Source organism: Pterocles gutturalis, unplaced genomic scaffold, assembly GCF_000699245.1.
Source record: "Pterocles gutturalis isolate BGI_N339 unplaced genomic scaffold, ASM69924v1 scaffold51512, whole genome shotgun sequence".
Taxonomy (NCBI): Eukaryota; Metazoa; Chordata; class Aves; order Pterocliformes; family Pteroclidae; genus Pterocles; species Pterocles gutturalis.
In genome coordinates this window covers 7,682-27,620 of record NW_010114872.1, presented here as the reverse complement: position 1 = coordinate 27,620, position 19,939 = coordinate 7,682, and the positions used below count along the sequence as shown (strand labels likewise).

The 19,939-nt window shown below is 36.7% G+C and overlaps 1 protein-coding gene across 1 annotated transcript in view; it reads left to right on the top strand.

Moving 5' to 3' along the window:
- Nucleotides 1-19,939, top strand: part of DDC (dopa decarboxylase (aromatic L-amino acid decarboxylase)) — a gene marked incomplete at its 5' end in the record, with an annotated part of 32,526 nt that overhangs the window by 9,972 nt on the left and 2,615 nt on the right. Inside the window, 5 exons of the mRNA XM_010074931.1 lie at nucleotides 1,328-1,395; nucleotides 5,980-6,056; nucleotides 9,768-9,787; nucleotides 10,386-10,484; nucleotides 18,101-18,202. Of these exons, the coding sequence (XP_010073233.1) occupies nucleotides 1,328-1,395; nucleotides 5,980-6,056; nucleotides 9,768-9,787; nucleotides 10,386-10,484; nucleotides 18,101-18,202 (366 nt within the window). The remainder of the gene's footprint in view (nucleotides 1-1,327; nucleotides 1,396-5,979; nucleotides 6,057-9,767; nucleotides 9,788-10,385; nucleotides 10,485-18,100; nucleotides 18,203-19,939) is intronic.

Sequence of the window (19,939 nt, the reverse complement as noted above, 5' to 3'; positions counted from 1 at the left end):
CCCCCCACCCCCACTGAGCTACTTGGCATTCAGTTGCTTAGATAAGAATACTTCAATTTCCTGCTGCTCCCCTCAGACAGTTAGATAAGTCCTTGTCTTCCACGCCAGTGGAGAAAATATTACTGTTTGGTGAAGCCAGAAGTTTAAACACAGCACTGATAGGTAGTGACTAATGAAGAAAAGGAGGGAAACCCCCCTCACAAATAAAGCATTTCTTTGTGTCTCTTTTTTTTTATCAGCAAATGAAGCTTGTTGTAATTTCCTGTAGGGGAATATTTTTAAAATTATTGCTATTGGTTCCTGAAGGAAATGAAAAAGCATCCCTTGTCTGGGACAGAATGTGTCATAAGAGTAAATATTTAACAACCACGAATAGGTTTCCTAGCTTACGTAGTACAGGGAGATAGCTAAATAGATGGATAGATAGACAGACAGACAATCTCCTCTTATGAGAGCAACTGTTAGTTGCTTAGAAATGACAAAGGAAGGTTATGAGAAGCAAATGAGAACAGAAGAGTGCTATATGGAGCAGTCAGACCCTGGTGCTTCCAGGCCCCCATCTCTCTATAAGGCTGATGGCTTCTGCCTTTGTTAATGCACAAAACACAGACAAAGCTTTTCCTGCACAATGTCCATCCTTCCTACCTGGGTTTCCTCTGATGCCACGCCTAAACATATGTTAAATAAAACAGGCCTGTTATATGATTTATATAAACATGTATTGTGAATGCTTATTCTGTGTTGATTTTTCTTTTGACTTAGATAAAATAATGACTTTTACTAAAAGAAAATACTCTGGCAGTAAAAAAAAAAAAAAAAAAAAAGAAATTTCCTGGTCAGTTGTAATTTTATGAATGAATGTGATATGCAGATTCTGAACTAAACATATCATTTGTCTCTGTATATGAATTTTGTGTGTATGTTTAATATTCTTGGGAATAGAAAACTTAGTGATTTGGTATTGGAAATTGGGATATGAACCACAGTGAATGTTCCTGAGTAAGATTTTTTTTTAGTTTACACCAAGATACCTACTTTTCTATAACGTATGTATCTAAGAAGTACAATTGTTAGCAAACGCTCAAAATGTTGATAATACCAGTAGCCTAGCTGCACACCTAACCTGAAGTCCATCCCCAAAATACGTGAAGATTTAATTACAATAGTTATTAAGTAAGGTGGCATCATCATGAATACTATCTATAAAGCCCCAGTTCAGGAATTCATTCATAGTTAAGGTGTACTCAAACAATTTGACAAAGTTTTGTCATTAGCACATGGATCCTTTTCTCTTTCATAATCCTGTTTTTTATTTATCCATTCTCAGTTTGCAGATTCATTTAACTTCAATCCTCACAAATGGCTCCTAGTGAATTTTGACTGCTCTGCTATGTGGTAAGTACCACAGTAAAAGAAAACATTACAAGAGACAAAAATCACATGTTAAATTAGTCTGCCTTTCTAGCTGTAGACATTTATTTACATTTTTGTATTGAAATTAGGAGTTCTGGATAACTTTAACTCTTGTAAATTATTTACAAAATTCACTCTTTCATTTAGTCCAGGTTTCAAAAAAGTAAAATTTATAAATAGGCTCTGCACTATGTTCCAGAGAGAGAGAAATCCTGAAAAGTCTGCAGATTCATACTGGCTCCATTTTTGGACTGTTTACAACATAAATGAAAAAACTTCATTTAAGGATGTTAATACAATGAAAAGCATGCTAAACAGAGCTTTTTCTTCTTTTACATAAAATTTCTTCATGTTTGAGCCTTGATTCTTTCAAAAGACTTTCTGAAAGTGCTTGGGAATTGGCTGATGAAAAGCAATTATTTCTTTTCAAAAAGGATTATTTATGCAATTTTGTACTGTTTTTCAGTTTCCCCAGATGACAGCAGAGATGACATTTTGATATAAAAAGATGTCAAAGTAGAAGCCAGTAGACATATTTTGAAACTAAGGAAGGTATCATAGCAGTAATCATAGCAGTAATAATAACATCCCATAGTAACTGATCCTATTGTGTCCCAAACTGGAATCTCCAGAACCTAGTGACTACCAATGTCACGACTAATGATACTTATTAGCAAAACAGCTATTCAGTAAATGCAGACTATTTATCAAAATAAATGAAAACATTAATTTCAGGTATAATAGGACAAATTTTGCAAAAATGAAGGAAAAACTGATTGTTAAAAAGAAGACTCTAAAACATCATCCACGAAAAGGTCACCTTATTTAAAGGAAAAATAAATGTGAGACAGTGATCACTCAGTTGCCTTTGCTTAACCTCCAGCTCTTAAAATCCTCAGCAAAGTTGACTTTTGCACAAATATAGATATTATTAGATAACACATTACATTTTTGAATTTAGGAGTTTTCCCAATGTAAGCACTTCAATTATTCCAAGCCATAATTAAATGTTTCTTTTCTTTAGAGTAAGTGGCTTACATTTTGATCCTGATTCATCAGTAGTGGTGGTGATTAACACAAGACTCCAGTTTATAAGTACCTCATAACTAGCTGTCTCTCTCTGTACATGGAAATAGGGAGAAGATGAAACTCCTTCGCTAGTTTCTCCTTTTTCTCATCACTCTGAGGCACTGTTAAAGTAGCCACTCAGAAATGAGAAAATATACCATCATTCTCTTTAATGTTTGTAGGACAATTTGGGGCTAGAGTCTAGTCCCTACCAGTTTAACCTCTCATTAATCCTGCTTTCCCTTATAACCCTGTGGAACTAGGTTAAAAGTGTTTTAGCTGGCTTTCCAGGAAAACAAGTTGTATACAATCATACTGTCTGGAAAGACTTTGGAAAGTATTTTTCTCCATTTTGTTTCTTGCTTTTTTTTTTTTTTTAGATAAGCTTTTGCATAAAATGTTTGTCTTCATAGGTAGAAAGATTCCTCAAGAGACCTTGCAACATGTCTCGTTTCTCAAAGTGAAAGCTTTGCAACCATAGCCATTCAGGCTTCATTACAGCAAGACATTTATGTATAGGTGCTATTAACTTAATAAAGAACGAAGTATATATTTAAAGTTAAAGTCTTTGACTTGGAAGTCCAACTACTTCTAAGGCCCACGTCCAAAATTCACCCCTCTTACCAACTGTAACACTGCCTGAAAAGGTGAAATGCAATATTAAAAGATGAAGGAACCTGGTGAGAAAAAGTAACTTGGAAGGACACATAGTCCTCTTGGGATCCATGGGAAGTATTAACCATGATATTGTAATAACACAGAAAGAGTTCAATTAACAGTGAACACCATTTCAGAGCCAAATTAAGCTGAGACCCGTTGACAGACAGGTTTCTAAATAACTCAGGCTCCTCAGCACTTTCTTCAGTAAACACTCCCATTTATTTTCCCTGTAAGTTGATTAAGATAATCTAGCCATTAGATCTGTAATGTAATTATTTAACTACTCAGTGCAATATGTAGCACTGATGCCATTTGGGATTTGGAGGCAATTTCATTGTAAACTTTTTGTAAAATATTCTCAGACTTCTCGATGTACAGAAAAGAGCACCCAATTTCCTACAAAAAGGAATTTAATATGGACACTCCGAGACGGGTCTATTTTCCATATTCAAATGTTGGGGTCCTTTAGAGACTCTGCCTTGAAACCACCACTCAGTTTTGCCTTGACTTGTTTAATTGGTGCTCTGGAATATTTTTTTCAAATAGGAAGAAGTGTCTCCTTTCGGAGACAGTGAAAATAATAGTATTGGAAAGTCTTGGTATTTTTGCTTTTCTATTACTCTTTTCAGGGTTTAAGTGTTAACTTTTGGTTGGGAAGGTTATTTTAGTATTTGAAAGGAAGGTGCACATAAGAAATGGTTATCTGTAGATGGAAGTGAAATTTTCCTGTTGGTTTATAATATGAAATCAACTTTTTTGGTTATTGTGTCTATCAGTCAAAATGGACAGAATAGTGAGGCTGTTAAAAGCTGGAGATGTCCAATCTGAGTAAGTCACTTTTCCCAAATTTTCGTTGCTTCATTCACCAGGACTGCTATTGTGCATTTTGTATCATGAGCACTTGATATGTGAATCTGTGCCACTCAAGCTAGATCTTAGTAGGTCTACTTGCATTATATCAAGCCTAAAAAAAAAATTCTAGTTTACTAATGATATTTTTGAAATATATATTCAGGGTCCTTCAGTCAACCAGGGGTATGCACAAGGAAAGTTAAGAACACCACTTCTATCCATTACCAGACCACACAAGCAAAGAAGTTTAAATTCAGAGGGTGAAATTTAGACATGGTATACAAAGGTGCAACTCAACTGGCTCATATACATTGATGTCCAGGCTTTGGATTTATTTTAGTAATCCTTTTAGATAGTTTTTCATGGTTGCCAGATTAAGACCTGTGAAGTCCCCAGATGGAACAGACACCGTCTTTTAAAAAAGCGGTAACATCACCAAGGAAGTGCAAGATGACAGCCTTTTTATAGCTTCTGAGCAACCAGATGTTCCTGCAGAATAGTTATCTGTTCCATTGTTTAGCACAGCATATTACAGGAGAAGGAATTAAGCTCTCACGAGACAACTAATGATATTGCTTGTAACTTGGGTTAGTTGTGTATGGAATGATCTACTGAAACATGAATATATCAAAGTAATCAAACATATCAAATAAACTACAGTAGAACAACTTGGGGTTTGTTCACCTACCATAATTAAACCTGCTTTCAGATAATAATTTCTTCCTTCTGTCCACAGGACAGAATCCTATTCTGTCCACACAAACAGGTTATTAATTGTTTTCTTGAGAGTATTCTGAATGTCTTTTACTATTTTTCATGTACATAAGCTTACTTATCTTCAGCTATGTACTTTCCATACCTGAAGGCAAGTAATTTGTTAACCTTGGTACTCTCCTGACCATTAAAGAGAGAGGAGGGCTTTTTATTTGTTTGAATAAGATGTTTTATGAGCATAGTCTAGATGTGAACGAGACTGGGAGTATGTACTAACCTATGCATTTATACATACATACTAAAATACTGGAAATTAGATTTTTGCTTATAATTTTACATTAAAACATTGAAAAACATCAAAAAAGGATGTGCAGAAAATCAGAAAAGGTTTGGACTTCTGTCATTTAGTGTCACCACGTTGACATAATGATTGCTTACTTTGTGAACTATTTATAGGCCTAATATAATTATGTAGCAATCTCTCCCTTTTTGATTTCTGGTTTCTTCTTTTTCTGCCTCTATAAACCCCATCATTTGTAGAGGTGAGTCAATCTTACACATAAAGTGAATAATAAACCAACAAAATCTTGTTGTTACCCACTGGCAAAATGTAGCTTATTCTTTCTAAAAGGGACACACTGGCTTTTGAATCTCAGGCCAGTCTCACCACCCACTAGCTGGCAATAGTAAGGTATGCTGCTCAGTTTTACATTGTGCTCTAGTATATTGGATCCAGCTAAGGGCAGGGTGGTACAAGAGGGAAGCCTGTGTCTGGACTGAGTGGCTCATCCCCACCAGTGGCTGCTGCTGCCACCACCACAGCATGGAGAGACAGTGGCCAGCATCCACAAAGCCTCAATGCTGCTGTGTGCCGTGTCTAGGAAGCCACAGCTCTTCCCACACAGCTTTGTACTGCAGTAATTTCAAGGCAAATTCTGTTGACTGCAAACATTAACATTGCTTTAGCTAGTCTCACATTCTGGTGTGAGTGTCTATCACCATAAAAAGATCCGCTGTGTCTGTTTCTTATCTATTTTGAAATATGCAGTCGTACAGTCATGCTGCCCGTTCCTGCTAAGCCTGACACTTAACTACTTGTAAGTACAGTAATGATATGGCTGTGAAAAAGCACTGAAAATGGCACAGACTGTGCTCAGGAAGTATGCTGGTTTAAACACATTCTATTTGCCTGAACTTATTGTGGAAATTTAATCCCTTAAATTTTAATTCCTAAATGTCTCAATTTTCTTTCTTTGTTTTTTTTTAATGCAGGGTGAAAAAAAGATCAGATTTAATAGGTGCCTTTAAATTAGAACCTCTTTACCTGCAGCATCACCATCAGGAGTCTGGTAATTTTATAATTAAATGAAATTATTAATATTTTGTTTGCACACTGATATTTAATGGAAAAAAAAGGTCTTAAGATGAAAACTGAAATTCTTAAAACTACCTAAGTTGTTTAGGAGGCTATTTCCATTTTCAAAGTGCTCCAGGGAGTTAAGCTTATTAAAGACCAAATATATCTAGTAAGATTTTAGTTAATATAAAAAGCAATTGATGGAAAGACATTTTATAAAGCATTGTATTAATACTTTTGTACTGGGATTTCTCCAGCTCCAGATTTACCACTGACTCTTTGTAGGAGTGTTGAGAAAATTCTTAATGATCTTTTGGTAGTCAGATAAACATGTTGGGTGCTGTGTATCAAGTCCCTTAACCTGCCTTCCCCAACATAGTTTTCACCAGAATGGTTTAAAGATCTGATTTGGTTCTAGGGTTTCTAAAGTCTGTGACCTTTTTTCTTACCTATGCATGCAAGCTATGATTCAAATTTTCAAATACGCACAGCAGGAGCAAACACTCCCTGAAACTACAAGGAGTGCTCTGTTTCGAGTGATAGCTATCTGGGACGTTATCCTGTTGCTTCCATGTTCTTACATTGATTGGAGAGAAGGAGGTAAGTGCAGGCTACCCATCTAGTACAAAATGTTCACAAAAGCTCTTCACATAATGCTCACAAAGAACTTCAAATCTTAGGCCCTGTACAAAGCTCCTTAATGGATTAGTGCTGCTCCTTGGATGTACCTAGCAACTGCAGAGTGGCGTTTGCCGTCCTGAAGCCTGTTTTCACACATTCAGTTAATAACTGACAAATTGCGAAGAAGGTCACAGCAGTGCAGTGTCGACATGTGGTGCAAGTTCCCTTGTAACTTTGTCAAGAGGGTGGATCACATGTGGATGTTCTTACCATTTACTCTCTCTTATATACTTCCTGGAATTGCTAGTGCTGATCTGTGTTCAGGAGGGTATCCTAAATACTTTTATTTTCTCTCTGTTATGGCTATGAACTGATTGATATTTAAATTAATACCATCCAGAATTCCACCATTCATTTAAAATCCCTAGGAAAAATTGTTTCCTGTGCCTTAATACTGATCTGGATGAAATTTTGCATTGTATTCCTTTTTTACATTCCCAAGTAATGCAAATATAGAACAGTGCAATAAATGGGAAAATTCAGTAACTCTGGAGCTAAGGTTCACCCTCCAAAGGCTAGAATTGTTAAGAAAAAATACATACTGTTTTTCGCCTTTTTAAATGAAAAATACCAGTTGTAGCAAATACACTTAAGTCACTAGCTTTTACTTAATGTACATGAAAAATATTTCTCTTCAGGAGAAAAAGTCCAACCTTAACTAAAGTGAAAATGTTCTTGTAACAACTGACAATGCTGATACAAGAACCTTAGGTGTTCCCCAGGTTAAATAACACCAGAAGAAAATCAAACCTTTCTTAAAACTAGGTGCTTTCAGTGAGGCCACCTAGTTGATCTGAAAAGTTTATTTCCCCAGCTGGATAATAAGTTGTTCAGCTTTCATCTTGCCTTCAGAAGCTGTGAAAGTATGTTACGTAATCTAGACATAATGATTCCAAACAGATCAGCTGATTACTAGCAGTCTAGTGATGCTAAATTTTTCTGTGCTCTATTCCCATTTCATACCAGTTTTCCAAAGAGCTGGACAACACTTTTCAAATGCAAATGCCTCTAGTTAAACTGTTAACTCCAATCCACACTTATGCCTTCAACAAAAACAGTCAAAGTTGCAAAGATGCTAGGCTGTTACAGTCCCTGTGTGATTTATAGGATGTCAGCACTCCTGGAAATAGGACTTGTCTAATGGAAGGTCTTATTTTCTGAGTATGTATGCTTCAGGTCTGAGAATTCCCATCGTGGTTTACAAGGCAAATTAAGTAGCATTTTTGAATTCACTCATCTCTCACTCAACAATTTAAATGAGCAGAAAAATATATCTATCTATGAGCAATTACTCTTAACAACCATATGGCAATTATGTGTGCCCCCAAGGGGAAAAACCTTTATTTTGTCATTAATTATAATTTTATGTGATTTTCATCATCACACCAGGAAGATTATACTAGCTTGTCTGGCAACCCAGGATATAGGTCAAATCCTAATGGTGGTGTTAGAAGAATGCAGCTTTATACTCTATTGTGAACGCCACATATGTTCCCACAATGCAATTCCTCCTGGTTAAATACAGATGTAAGACTAAGGCTTGTAATCAAGGACTAATCACTGATTGCATTCTGCTTCACAGCTTGTGAAAGGCATTGTTGTGGATCATTAGACGTAGCCCCTTACAGAAGCGTAGGATTATTTATCGGTCACCAGTTGCTTTACTCTCTTTGATAACAGTCTTGCAGCTATCAAACAAAAATGGCTGCTACAACACAGAAGAATATGAGTGTTATCAAATTACCTTGTTACTGAGCTGAGACAACCCTGTTTATTTCATAAAAGTCCAGGAACACGTTAAAGATTGTTGGTTGTTGTGTAGTTTTTATTTTCATCTGGAAAATAACCTAATAACAGGCTAAAGAACCAAATGGCTATATGTTGCAGGGAGGAAGGACCATGGTTTTTTCTTATGTTTTGGCTGCATAGATGGGCGAACATTGGCAAGAGAGCTTGTAACACACAAAATACAGAGGCTGAAAATACAAAGGCTGAGAATTACATAAATGACATAAACTGGTCAAATTCAGAAGCCACAGTTCTATATAGCACCTTGCGGTTCATAATTCCAAGAGCATTTAGACAGCACTTTCCCTTGGAATTTAAGTACATACCTTCCTGTGAAGCTTGTGCTCCACTGCAGAATAATAAAGCAGACTAAGAAAGCTAAGTAGATGCTTCCACATCTTCCTAAAGAAGTGCCTTAGATTTTAGGCGATTCTAAAACTGAATTTCTAACTGCAGTAATCTAACTTCCGTAATTTCTAACTGCAAGTAATCCAGCTTTATGTTACAGTTTCCTTTACTGTGAAATCAGTGTAATTACCTGATTCAAAGAAAAGGTAGATGTATCTTGACTCTGTGTGCTCATATAAAATATAACTAATAATGCCCTCTACTTGCCTCCTTGGACTGCTTTGTGGCTTAGTCAATCTGTGTTTGTCAGGGGCTTTCACTACATCAAATGAAAAGCCACAAAAAATGCTGAATACTATTCTCCAAACAGGAAGAGGTGAATTCTGAATCAAATTTTCAAGTCACTTATTAGTCACGCAGAAGAATTAGCAACAACTATATGAATGAGTGTAAAAGGTAGTTAGAAGCAGAGAATGAGCAATGAAGTGAGTTTGGGGATTCTGCAAACTGTTTGAAACAAAATTAATAATTGCCATTTTATCTATTACTTCTTTTCCTTACAAGAGGAAAATAAACACAGTATTTAGTCCATCACCTCCACAAGGATCTGCAGTATAACAGAAAGAAAAATTTTGTTTCTTCTCCTGAAAACTGTTTAATTTGTTAGTGGTATATTCTGACTAGCTAAGGAATGAAGCTTACTGCATTTAGCATGCTGCCAATTAACCTACTAGCTATTTAGTGGTCCTGTTGACACTGACGATGCTAAAGTTTGTAGCAAACATAAAGGATAGCTAAGATACAGCTTTTTTCAATAGTGTTAGAATGAGTGTAGGTTTTGGCTAATGTGATGATGAAATGTGAACATTTTTTCTTTAACTTGCAGGCCTTGTAACAGATTATCGGGTAAGTACAGCATCAATGCAATACTTAATACTATTATTTGTATACACTGATATTGCCAGGACTTTTATTTTCTATTACTATCATAAACCTCAAAAACCTTGTGTTTCTTTCCAGGAAGGATGCAGTTTGCTAAAGTTTTAGCATTCCTTAAGCTGAAACTTTAAACACTATTTAAAAAAAAAATGTTTAAAAGCAGAAATCATCTTGCATGTGTAGTATCTCAAGGTTTAGGCAGTAGAAAGAAATATTCTAGCCCCACAGCTTTAAGCAAGTCAGTATACATGAGCTTCCAAGACACTCATTTTTCCAAAGCCTTCAAGGAGAATTCAGGATGCACAAAGAAAATTTTATTTGCCTTGTGAGCTTTCCATTCTGACACCAATATCCTATTCATTTGAAAATTTGAGTATTAAACAGTCACACCAGGGCATTAACCAGAAATCAACATTTCTATTATCATTTGACCCACCTCTACCACCTGCCTGTAGGATGTGGCAATGTGGTATGCTTCCAAATAATTGCAGAACTTACAATTTCTGCAGTATCACTGCAACAGTGACTTCTAACATGGGTGCCTTCCCTTCTCCCTGGCTTGCAGCACTGGCAAATCCCTCTGGGGAGGAGGTTCCGCTCCCTGAAGCTCTGGTTCGTGCTGAGGATGTATGGAGTCACGGGACTGCAGGAGCACATCCGCAAGGTGACTGGAATTTGCTTTCTTGGGTAACCTGTGGTGGGATGGCAAGGGAGAATGAGCTTGCTACCTCTCTAGTCTCCATTACTTCCGTACACAACAGAAAGCACAGACAACAGATTTTGGACAGCTGGGTTCAACAGGGGTACTGTCTGTTTGCCCCACGTAGTATCACAATTTCACATCATGGCAGAATCAAAACTCTCATCTGGTTTGTGTTAATCTTTAGAGAAGACAAGCCTAGGAATTTGGAATGTCTACAGTGTAGGACCATAGTTCCTTCTGAAAATAAACCAGAGCACTTGAATTATTTTATTGGAGGGAAACATGTTTATTCATGACTTCTTTATTTTATTAACGTGCATGCGTTGATAGCATGTTCAATTTTGATTAAGGTCATTGGGCTGCATTTATGATACAATAACTTATTGGGCATGTCTACCTCTGCTGTTTCTTTGTTTACGATTTAAAATCCACCTTTTAAAAATCCACTTTTTAAAAAAAAAAAAAAAAAGAGGATGTGTACATTGTTATGAATAAGTACTTTATTCTTGATGTAAAAAAAAGGGCTCCTTAACACTAAAAACACACCTGGTACTAGTCTAAATTATATATATACTTCCTCTATAGCAGTAAAATCAAATTGAAGCATACCTTTCATCTTTATGAAATTTAGGGAAATGTCTGGTGAGGGGAAATCCATGACTTCGCTCTAAATATTTACAAAAATATCCATTAGCTAAGAGTCTGGTCTGGTATTCCAAACTCTCTGCAGACACACATTCCTTTCTGTGGTGGTACGAAACAGATTAATTCCCAAGAAAGGCTTTTTCCATGATTGTAAAATTGCTGCATAAGTCTCTCTTGAATTGAAAAAGTTCTGGGATGGAGAGTACTCTCTTTTCTTCTCATTTTTATCACACTGTAATTTTCAACTGACTATAGAGATATCTGAATTGGATTTTTATCCTTAATGAGGCTTTCAGAAATAAATTTTGACAACAGTGGCAATCCTGATGTTCGGTCATCTTTGTGGCAATCTGACACATACCCTTCTGATGAAAAATTGATACAAGGTTTGTTATCACTTTACTAGGCTACCATTAGAGTTTCTAGCAGGTTTCTCTCTCAGGTTAGATTTCTGGAGATTGCAATTATTTTAATATGATGCCAAGCTCTTAGTAGGGCTAAATCTCTCACTTGGAAAACAGAGGCTTGGAAACCCGATATTAATTACATGATTTTTTATCAGGCTGATTTCCACAGGTCAGTATCCATTTCCAACAAGTTCCCTCTTTCCTTTTTCCTCTTTCCCTGTCTCCTAGACATTTCCCTGGACTGTCCAGCCAAAAAGCGCTTGTCTTGCTATAAGCAGAGCTGAAGAACATTTTTTTATACTTTCTGTGATAACACAGTTCAGGAAGGCTAAGCAAATGAATCTTCTCTTAAAGATACTGACTCCAAAGTAAAACTCTAATATGTTCCCTTATTTGTAAAGGTAATTCAGACAGCTAGATTTCCAGGGGCTTGCTGAACTGAGTGTATATGTTTAATATTTCATTAAGGACTAAAGTGTTCCCTGGTGTACAGAGAAAAATAAGTTATGACCTTATGTTTGCAACTTTGAAAGGGCAAGAGGGGTAATTAAGTGCAGAATCTGGGTCACTGTATACATCTGTCTAACGGGAACCATGACGTTCGTTTCTCCTCATAGCCCCCACCAGATGAGTGATGATTAAACTCAGTGGGTTCCAAGCCAGCTTTAAAAAAAAGTAAATTCTATCTCCATCAGTTCTCTGATGAACTTAGATTTCAATAAATAATTGCATTTCATTTGTTCCATTCTCTAGCAGTATTTAAAACTTTTACAAGTTTGCAGACATGTTGGTAAAGTTATATCAGCAGCTGAAAAATAACATTTTTAAATGTGTTTCATATCTTGCCCATTTTCCTCTCTTCTCAGGAATTATCCTTGGTTCCAGATTTATTGTGAGGACTTTTCTTTTTGTAGTGCAGTAATGAAGTACGTAAACCAGCCTGACACTGGTTTACATTTTCAAACCTGTAGACAAGCTTCCTAACAAAAAGTAATTTGGAACTTAACGTCACTTGTTAACTTCACCTTAGCATTGCTTGTTCCAGTGCTTGGCCTTGAAAAGTTGCTTTGTTTTAAATATCTCACAGCATCTTGCAAATAACAGCTTTTATATTCCCATTCTTGGCAAAGGCAGTCCTTGAAGAGAATAGCTGGTACTGTATCTTGTGTACTTGGGACTTCTAGCTGTGTTATAAGGGAAGCCTCATAGCTGCCAGAATGATTTCTGAATCTGCGTTTATGAGAGTGGGTCATAGAATTGACACAGGTAGAATGAGAAGACGCCTGGGAACAGTGGCAGAAGCAGGGATTGCAGCCTTCAAGTGGAGAGCAGAGTGGCTGGAACTGGAGAAGTGGGAAGAAGGTCTCTCTCTCTGGTGTGTTATTAAGGAGTTGCCCCAGGGAAAGGGCCAGGCATGAGAGCAGAGGCTCGAAACAGCTCCTTGCCCTGGAACCTGGGGAGGGGGATGCCTACGTTCAGGATGTAGCATGCAGTCATACACCACATAGTTTTGGGGATAAACTTTTTAATAGGGCCTGCAGCAATAGGACAAGGGGTAATGGTTTTAGGAGAGGTTTAGACTAGATATAAGGAAAAAATATTTTACACTTAGAGTGGTGAAACACTGGAACAGGTTGCCCAGGGAAGTGGTAGATGCCCCATCCCTGAAAACATTCAAGGTCAGGTTGGATTGGGCTCTGGGCAACCTGATCTAGTGGAAGATGTCCCTGCTTACTGCAGGGGGGTTGTACTAGATGATCTCCATGGTCCCTTCCAACTCAAAATATTCTATGATTCTATGACTCTAGTTTTCATATGTCAACATATCTGTTTGTAGGGCATGTCATTCCTGTTCATGCTATACAATAGCAGCCAAGGCATGCCTGTTCAGATACAGGGCTGGGCCTTATTGAGAGATCTGGGACCCAGCATTTCAATTCCTTTCTGAGTTTACACAAATCCCAATATAGATGCTGTGATAACCTAGAAAAAAAAAAGACACTTCAGCTCCTAAGTCATAGAAAACTGTAGGAAGATTTATCCAGTGTTCATATAATTCTAGTTGGGATTCTTTTGTGCAGCCAGGTGTTACTTACAAAGTGATTTCAGATTTTCAGTAGTGATGAGCTTCTGACAGGATATAGAGGGGAAAACCCACTGCATGTCCTTAAGAAGCCACCCTAGTTGCTGTGTCTTTAGCAAGCTTCTATATGGAAAACTAAAGATATCTGCAACTATCTCTTCACAAACTTATATTTTTTTTTCTTTCTGGATGTAAACAGCCACTAAAAAACTATTTGTTTCTTTGTTTTTCTTTTTTTTTTTTCTCTTTTATTAGTACGTTTTAAGAAAAAGATGTTTGTTATGTATACATACTTAAGGTCTGCATCAAAATGACTAGATAACCACTGCAACCTGGCATTTGCTTGTACCGAGGAAGACATTTAGGAACTAAATACTCCTGGGAGATGAGAATGCGTGACTTGGATTTAGATACAGTAACTTTTTTTTTTTTCCAAACCTTCCAGTTATGCACTCTTTTTCTACACAACTTGCAATATTAGCCTATTGCAAAGTATTGGTTTTAAATCAGTGGTAAAGGGGAGGACAGTCATCTCTGAAGGATGTGGGGAGAGAAAAATAAAAATTTTGGAGGTAAGTCCCAAAGCCACAAAGAAGATCTACTAAGAGAGCAAAACCAACAATAACAGTCTTGTGGACTGATTCCAAATACTCAGAGTCAGTATAAATGTGAAACCCAAATGGCCCATTTGTAAATGGCCCATTGGCAAACTGCTTGCCCATCTATTACTCCTTTGTTGGTTTAAGTCCTCTCAAAGAGCTGAGAAGTAATTTGAGAAATATAGCAGTTAATGTTTTGTATGTGATCCCCATGAACATTCTGACTCAGATGAATCCTCCATAGGACCAGAAGAAATCAATATACCACGTCCTTCTTTCTTTGCTGAGGACAATGAACTTCATTAAAAATTAACAGCAGAGACCAAGAAACTGGAACTGTACAGAACAGCAATGCCAGAGATAGCATTTCACCTGGGGAGTGGCACAGTCCAAGTGGCTGTTGAGAAGACTGTTTTGACAGCATTTTCCTTCAGAGTGGAGTGGGATGCAAGCTAAGGTGGGCAGGGAGGTTAAACCTACAGGAGGAAAAGGATGAAATGTTCAAGGCTAGACAGATATGCCTATTTGCATAAACACATGAATGTACTCTGATGCTTCAGAGAGGCTCCTTTCAATCAAGAAGTATTTAAGTTCTTGAAGACTTTGCCCAAAAATCAAAATTCAGTTAAAACAGCTCAATGCAGAAGCATTTATATTTACATAGATACATACACAAATACAGATTTTTTTTTTTTTAAGTAGGGACTACATCTTAATGCCTCACATGTTTACTCTTCCCATTAGAAATTATGTAAGACATTTCCCTTAATCCTGAAAAACCAAATGAATTAGATCCCTTTCTCATTTCCCTTCTCACTGCAGAACAGCCATAGTTACTCACCTGAGACAGACAGTAATACACAAAAATTCTGTTGAAGTTTCTTTTCTTAAATCTCCTAAATTTCAGTGTGAAAAGAAGGTCTGGTATCTATTCCTGTATGCTAAGACTTTTCAGGCCACTAATGCAGTCCATCTGATTCCACTTTGGAAACCCAGGTGATAAAGGGATTGTCCAAATGATATTGCTGGAAACAGTATATTAGTTGGTTTGTGTATGACCACTTTTTTGTTAAATTATATAACAGCATTAAATAAAATACTTTTAAAGGTTAAATAATATTTGAATGTGAACTTTAAGTTAATGGTGCTAGGAACACAGCATAGCACAAATGTCCAAATCAAAGGCACGTGGAGGGTTAAAATATCCATAGGTCAGGCTTGGTATGTACACATCCAGCAGAAAACTGAGAACAGCCTGTCAGTTTTCACCTCTCCTTCTTTTCTATCCTTAGTTTCAGTGCCCACAGTTCTCCAAACAGGTCTCTATTTTTACCTGCCTGTCTTGAGAAGTTGAAGCACTAAAGCCACACGTGTCCTTCTGTGAGTTATTGCCGTGCTCACATCCAGAGCATGGGTACAACTCTTGGACTCACAGAGGCAGGTGTGATAACAAGGGGTTATGGGTTTTACGGAGTTTGAACTTCCAGGCTTAATAATGTTTAACTTTATTGGGTTTAATTATGTTTGCTTGCAACAATATTTGTAAAAGCAATTCAGCATAATAGCTTATAGTTCAAAGGTGCAGGGCGGTGGGTAAATGCGTTAAGTGAAGCTATTACAGGTGAAACGTCAGTTAACTCCACTTTCTCTCCGAGCCAGTTCTGTAAAATCTAAAGCACTTGGTGCCCCCCAGTGGCTTTACAAATCATTGCTACTTGTTAAGAATCGCTATGGATAAAAGTACTTGCATCCAGACATTCACACAAAATACTTCCAGAATTTTGATTCGTATTTACTAAATAGTCTCTATTTTTCCTTGCTTTTATTCCTTTCAAATTCCTGAAAAATCCTTTACTGCAACAAGTGGACATAAATATCTGCTATAAAATGTACAGCATGGGTCTGGAAATTTTCTTGTACAAACTACTTGCAATAAACCAAATGTTACATTTTTGTTTTATTCAGTTATTACCCAGGTAAATTTTGATTAAATTCAGTTGGCTATTATATTCAGATGAACAGTTGTGAAATTTTCGTCTCATCGAACATTATTTTTTTAATGGCTTTGATTTCCAGCAGGTAGTGCATGCAGTGTGAAATTTTGAGGAGCTGTGTAAAAGACATCAGTTTGGTTAAGGCTATAGAACATGAGGATAGGAGAAGACAGTAAAAGATTATTAAAACATGTATGTATATTTCACGTATGTTTTCCATGCACTTATGCATACAACTATCTGTAGGTATACATCTACTTCTGGACAATTTTCATAGCTGTAAACTCATGCTGTTTAGATTAGAAGAACATTCAAATGCCTTGGAAAGGATTGGGCATTTTATTGGTCTCATTCCTGACTCAAAGTGCCTTCAGTCTAATTTTAGAGGGAGATGATATATGGATGTAACAAAAAGCAGAGAGGAAGTGGTAACAACAGTAAGATTGGCTGGTTGCATAGGGTACCAGTATGCCCAATATGAAGGTTTTGAAGCAATGTTTCGATTCAATATAAACAGTGTTTTTCTATTTTAAGAAATAAACAAACATCAGAACGTTATGATTAAGATTGCAAAATGTGTTCATTTTTTTTTTCTTTTCTGTAATTTCTGTTTTGCCTTGTTCTTGCCCTTTGGAAAAAGTTCCTGTGAGAAGGCACATTCCACATCCAGCCCTGTCCCAAAGTGAAATGTTTCATTTTGTTTGTTATCTGTCCTTGAACTTGCAAAAAGACAAAGTGCAAAAGCAGGAAAAGACATGGGCTTAGTTGTTTATTTTTGTAAAATTATTTGCAATAATAAATATATAAAAGCTAAGGAACTTTTAAACATAATTTTAGATGTTGCTGATTATTTTTGGTGTAGACGGGCTATTTCATGAAGACAGACTGTAATTCTAACAGCTGGTTGCTGTTGTCTTTTTTTTCTTTTTTGTTTCTTTTTTTTGGGGGGGGGGGGGGTAATAAGCACTACACTGAGATGATAGCCAGTGAGAGGGGGACTGGATAAGGTACTGCAGGTACCTGATGAGGATATGGGTTCTTTTTTTCCAAGTGCTTTTGAATTAATTACCTGTTTGGAAGAAAGCAAAATGTGGTATGAGCATGCAAGCATCATGGACTGATGTTAAGACTTCCCACTGACTGTTAGTATGCCTGTTGGTATTTTTCCTATTTGTTTGATTTGGAAGAGCAGTGTTTTCCTATGTGTCAAAACAATTGCTCTGGCTTGGTGCTCTTTTTTCCCCAGTAACTTCTGAACAGGTTGGCTGAGACTTGCTATCCATTTTGTTGATTATAATGCCATCACCTTTCTTTTCAACTGAACCTGAGTACCCAGGTCAGAAGAGTGAGCAAGTTCTCCCCTTCTTCACAGTTATTCTCATATTGAGTGAACTATTCTAAAAAGTGTATCTTTCCAGCTTATTTTGCACTGGAATTGTGATCATTTTCTCTCTACATATCTGTGCATCTCCCTCTTTCCCCATAAAAACTTTTAGACTCTTTAGCCATTCCCAGCCAAAACTGACAGTGGTAGAAAACCTAAAGAAGAATTATTACAATTATTTACTATTAATATGGTCTCACATAAAACTGTGCCAAAATGTTTCATTAAGAAACAGACAAGTACTGCCTGAGATAGACTGAGCTACTAATACAGTAATGGCTCAATATGGTCTCTGGAAGTCATACATGGGATGTAAGTTAACATAAACAGATGGCGATATGTGAATACTATCACGTATCAGAAGAGGGAATAGAGGAAAGTTATTAGGGATGCAAACAATTTAGCACATCTTTTCTTCTGATGAATTAAATTTGTACAACATAGATGCTATCTGTCTCTTCTTAGCACGTCAGGCTGTCGCATCAGTTTGAACATTTAGTCCGTCAGGATGAAAGATTTGAGATCTGTGCTGAAGTTGTCTTGGGACTAGTCTGTTTTCGGCTGAAGGTAAGGCAGCTAAGACCTCCTATTTCTTCTGTCATGTTTTACAGCAATGCAACCTGCAATTGAATATACTCTTTGTAGTTAATATACTTAATTATTTTTTAAGGAAAGTAAAGAGAGTTTGTGTAGATCAAAGCACATTAAAGAAAGAAGCTTAAGACAACTTTGTCAAAAATAATCAAATGCTTAAGAGAAATTCAAGCACATTAGGGTATGAAAATATATAGCTAAGGCGAACAAAAGGTCTACACAGTCCCACAAAATGATCGTTTTCTTCTATGCTTGATGGACTTTGATTAAGATAATTGTTTTAAAATATTTCCCTAGAAATTTGTATATAATGCATGAGTGTATATGTGTGCATTATGTTTCATGTCAAGTTAATTTTATATGTGTGCATGTTTAATATCCAATTATAAATATATATAATGACTATCATGGATGAAGATTAGAGTAGTAAATACTTTTTTGTTGTTTTCTTTAGAGAATATATTTTCATTAAATCCTACAGTAGGAGTGGGCAAACTGGAGCAAGATATGAGTAAGAACAGGTTGCATGGGAGGCCAGCTTCCCAAGTGCCCTTGGCCCTGGTCTTCTTTTTTTTTTGCTGAAGATGATCCTTTTGCCCCTCTTGGCCTTTATTCCTCAAAATCTCTGTAAGTGCGAAGATCACTGACAGCGAGACCTTGCCCAGTAAAAACTAGAAAACTCACTCTTCACTCAGAGCATAAGAGCTGCAGTAGTTGGAAGGGCTCACTTGTTTAATCAGACATTAAAAGGGGATCAGTGTCTTATTTTAGGTAAAGATCTCATTTAATAGAGGAGCTTGCAACTAAAGCCTCTGTAAAGGGCTGGATTGTGACACTGAATCTGAACTCCAAGCAATAATAATAAAAGCACTGGTGTTTTCTAGTTCACATAATACCTAAATGAGCTTTTAGTTTTTCTGAAGGCTCACAAGCACATCTTGGCTCCTTCTGGCTAGTGTGGTATTACTACTTTTCACAAATTCTTTTCTCAGTCATTCAGCTGCCCCACTTACCCGAGTCTGATGCAGTTGGCTGAAGGAGCTAATGAATCTTTAACAATAAGGTAATGGTGAATGAATCTGGAATAGGAAAATGGTTTTCTTTGAATCTATGTTGTTTAAAATGAAAAAGATCTCTTGTTAGGGGATCAGACAGATTAAGATTACAGAATGTGGCGTTTTTTTCAGTAAGTGGAAACATGAATATAATTTTTTTCCTAACAAGAACATTTACAAGATTTTGAGGAATAGGTTCTGTGGCTTTTATTGCTCAATAACAAGATGTTGGTTGTAGTCCGCTCTCTCACATGGAACAAGCAAACACTAGTTTTGCAGATCCAGAGACAGCTGTTAGTCGGTGCTCTACATTTACTTTAAAGGAACAGTCCTGGTGAAATAGAGCATAGCAACAAAGGAATTGTCACTTTTGATCAGACCAGCAGTTCATCTACATCTGTTCTCCTGCTGATGGCAAAGAGGAAGAAATCAGATCTACAGGGAAAATAAGTTTTACAGTTAGAGGTAAATATTGGACACCTAGCTAAGAAACCTTTTGGACAAGTTGTAGAATAAAGGCATAATTCTGCTGAAAACCAGTGTTGAAACAGCAGTGTTTTCACAATTTGCCTTCCAAAAAAAAGAAAACAAAAATAACAAGCTTTTAAACAAAGAGTGGTTTACAGTTATTTTTGCAGCTTTATTTGCTTTTAAA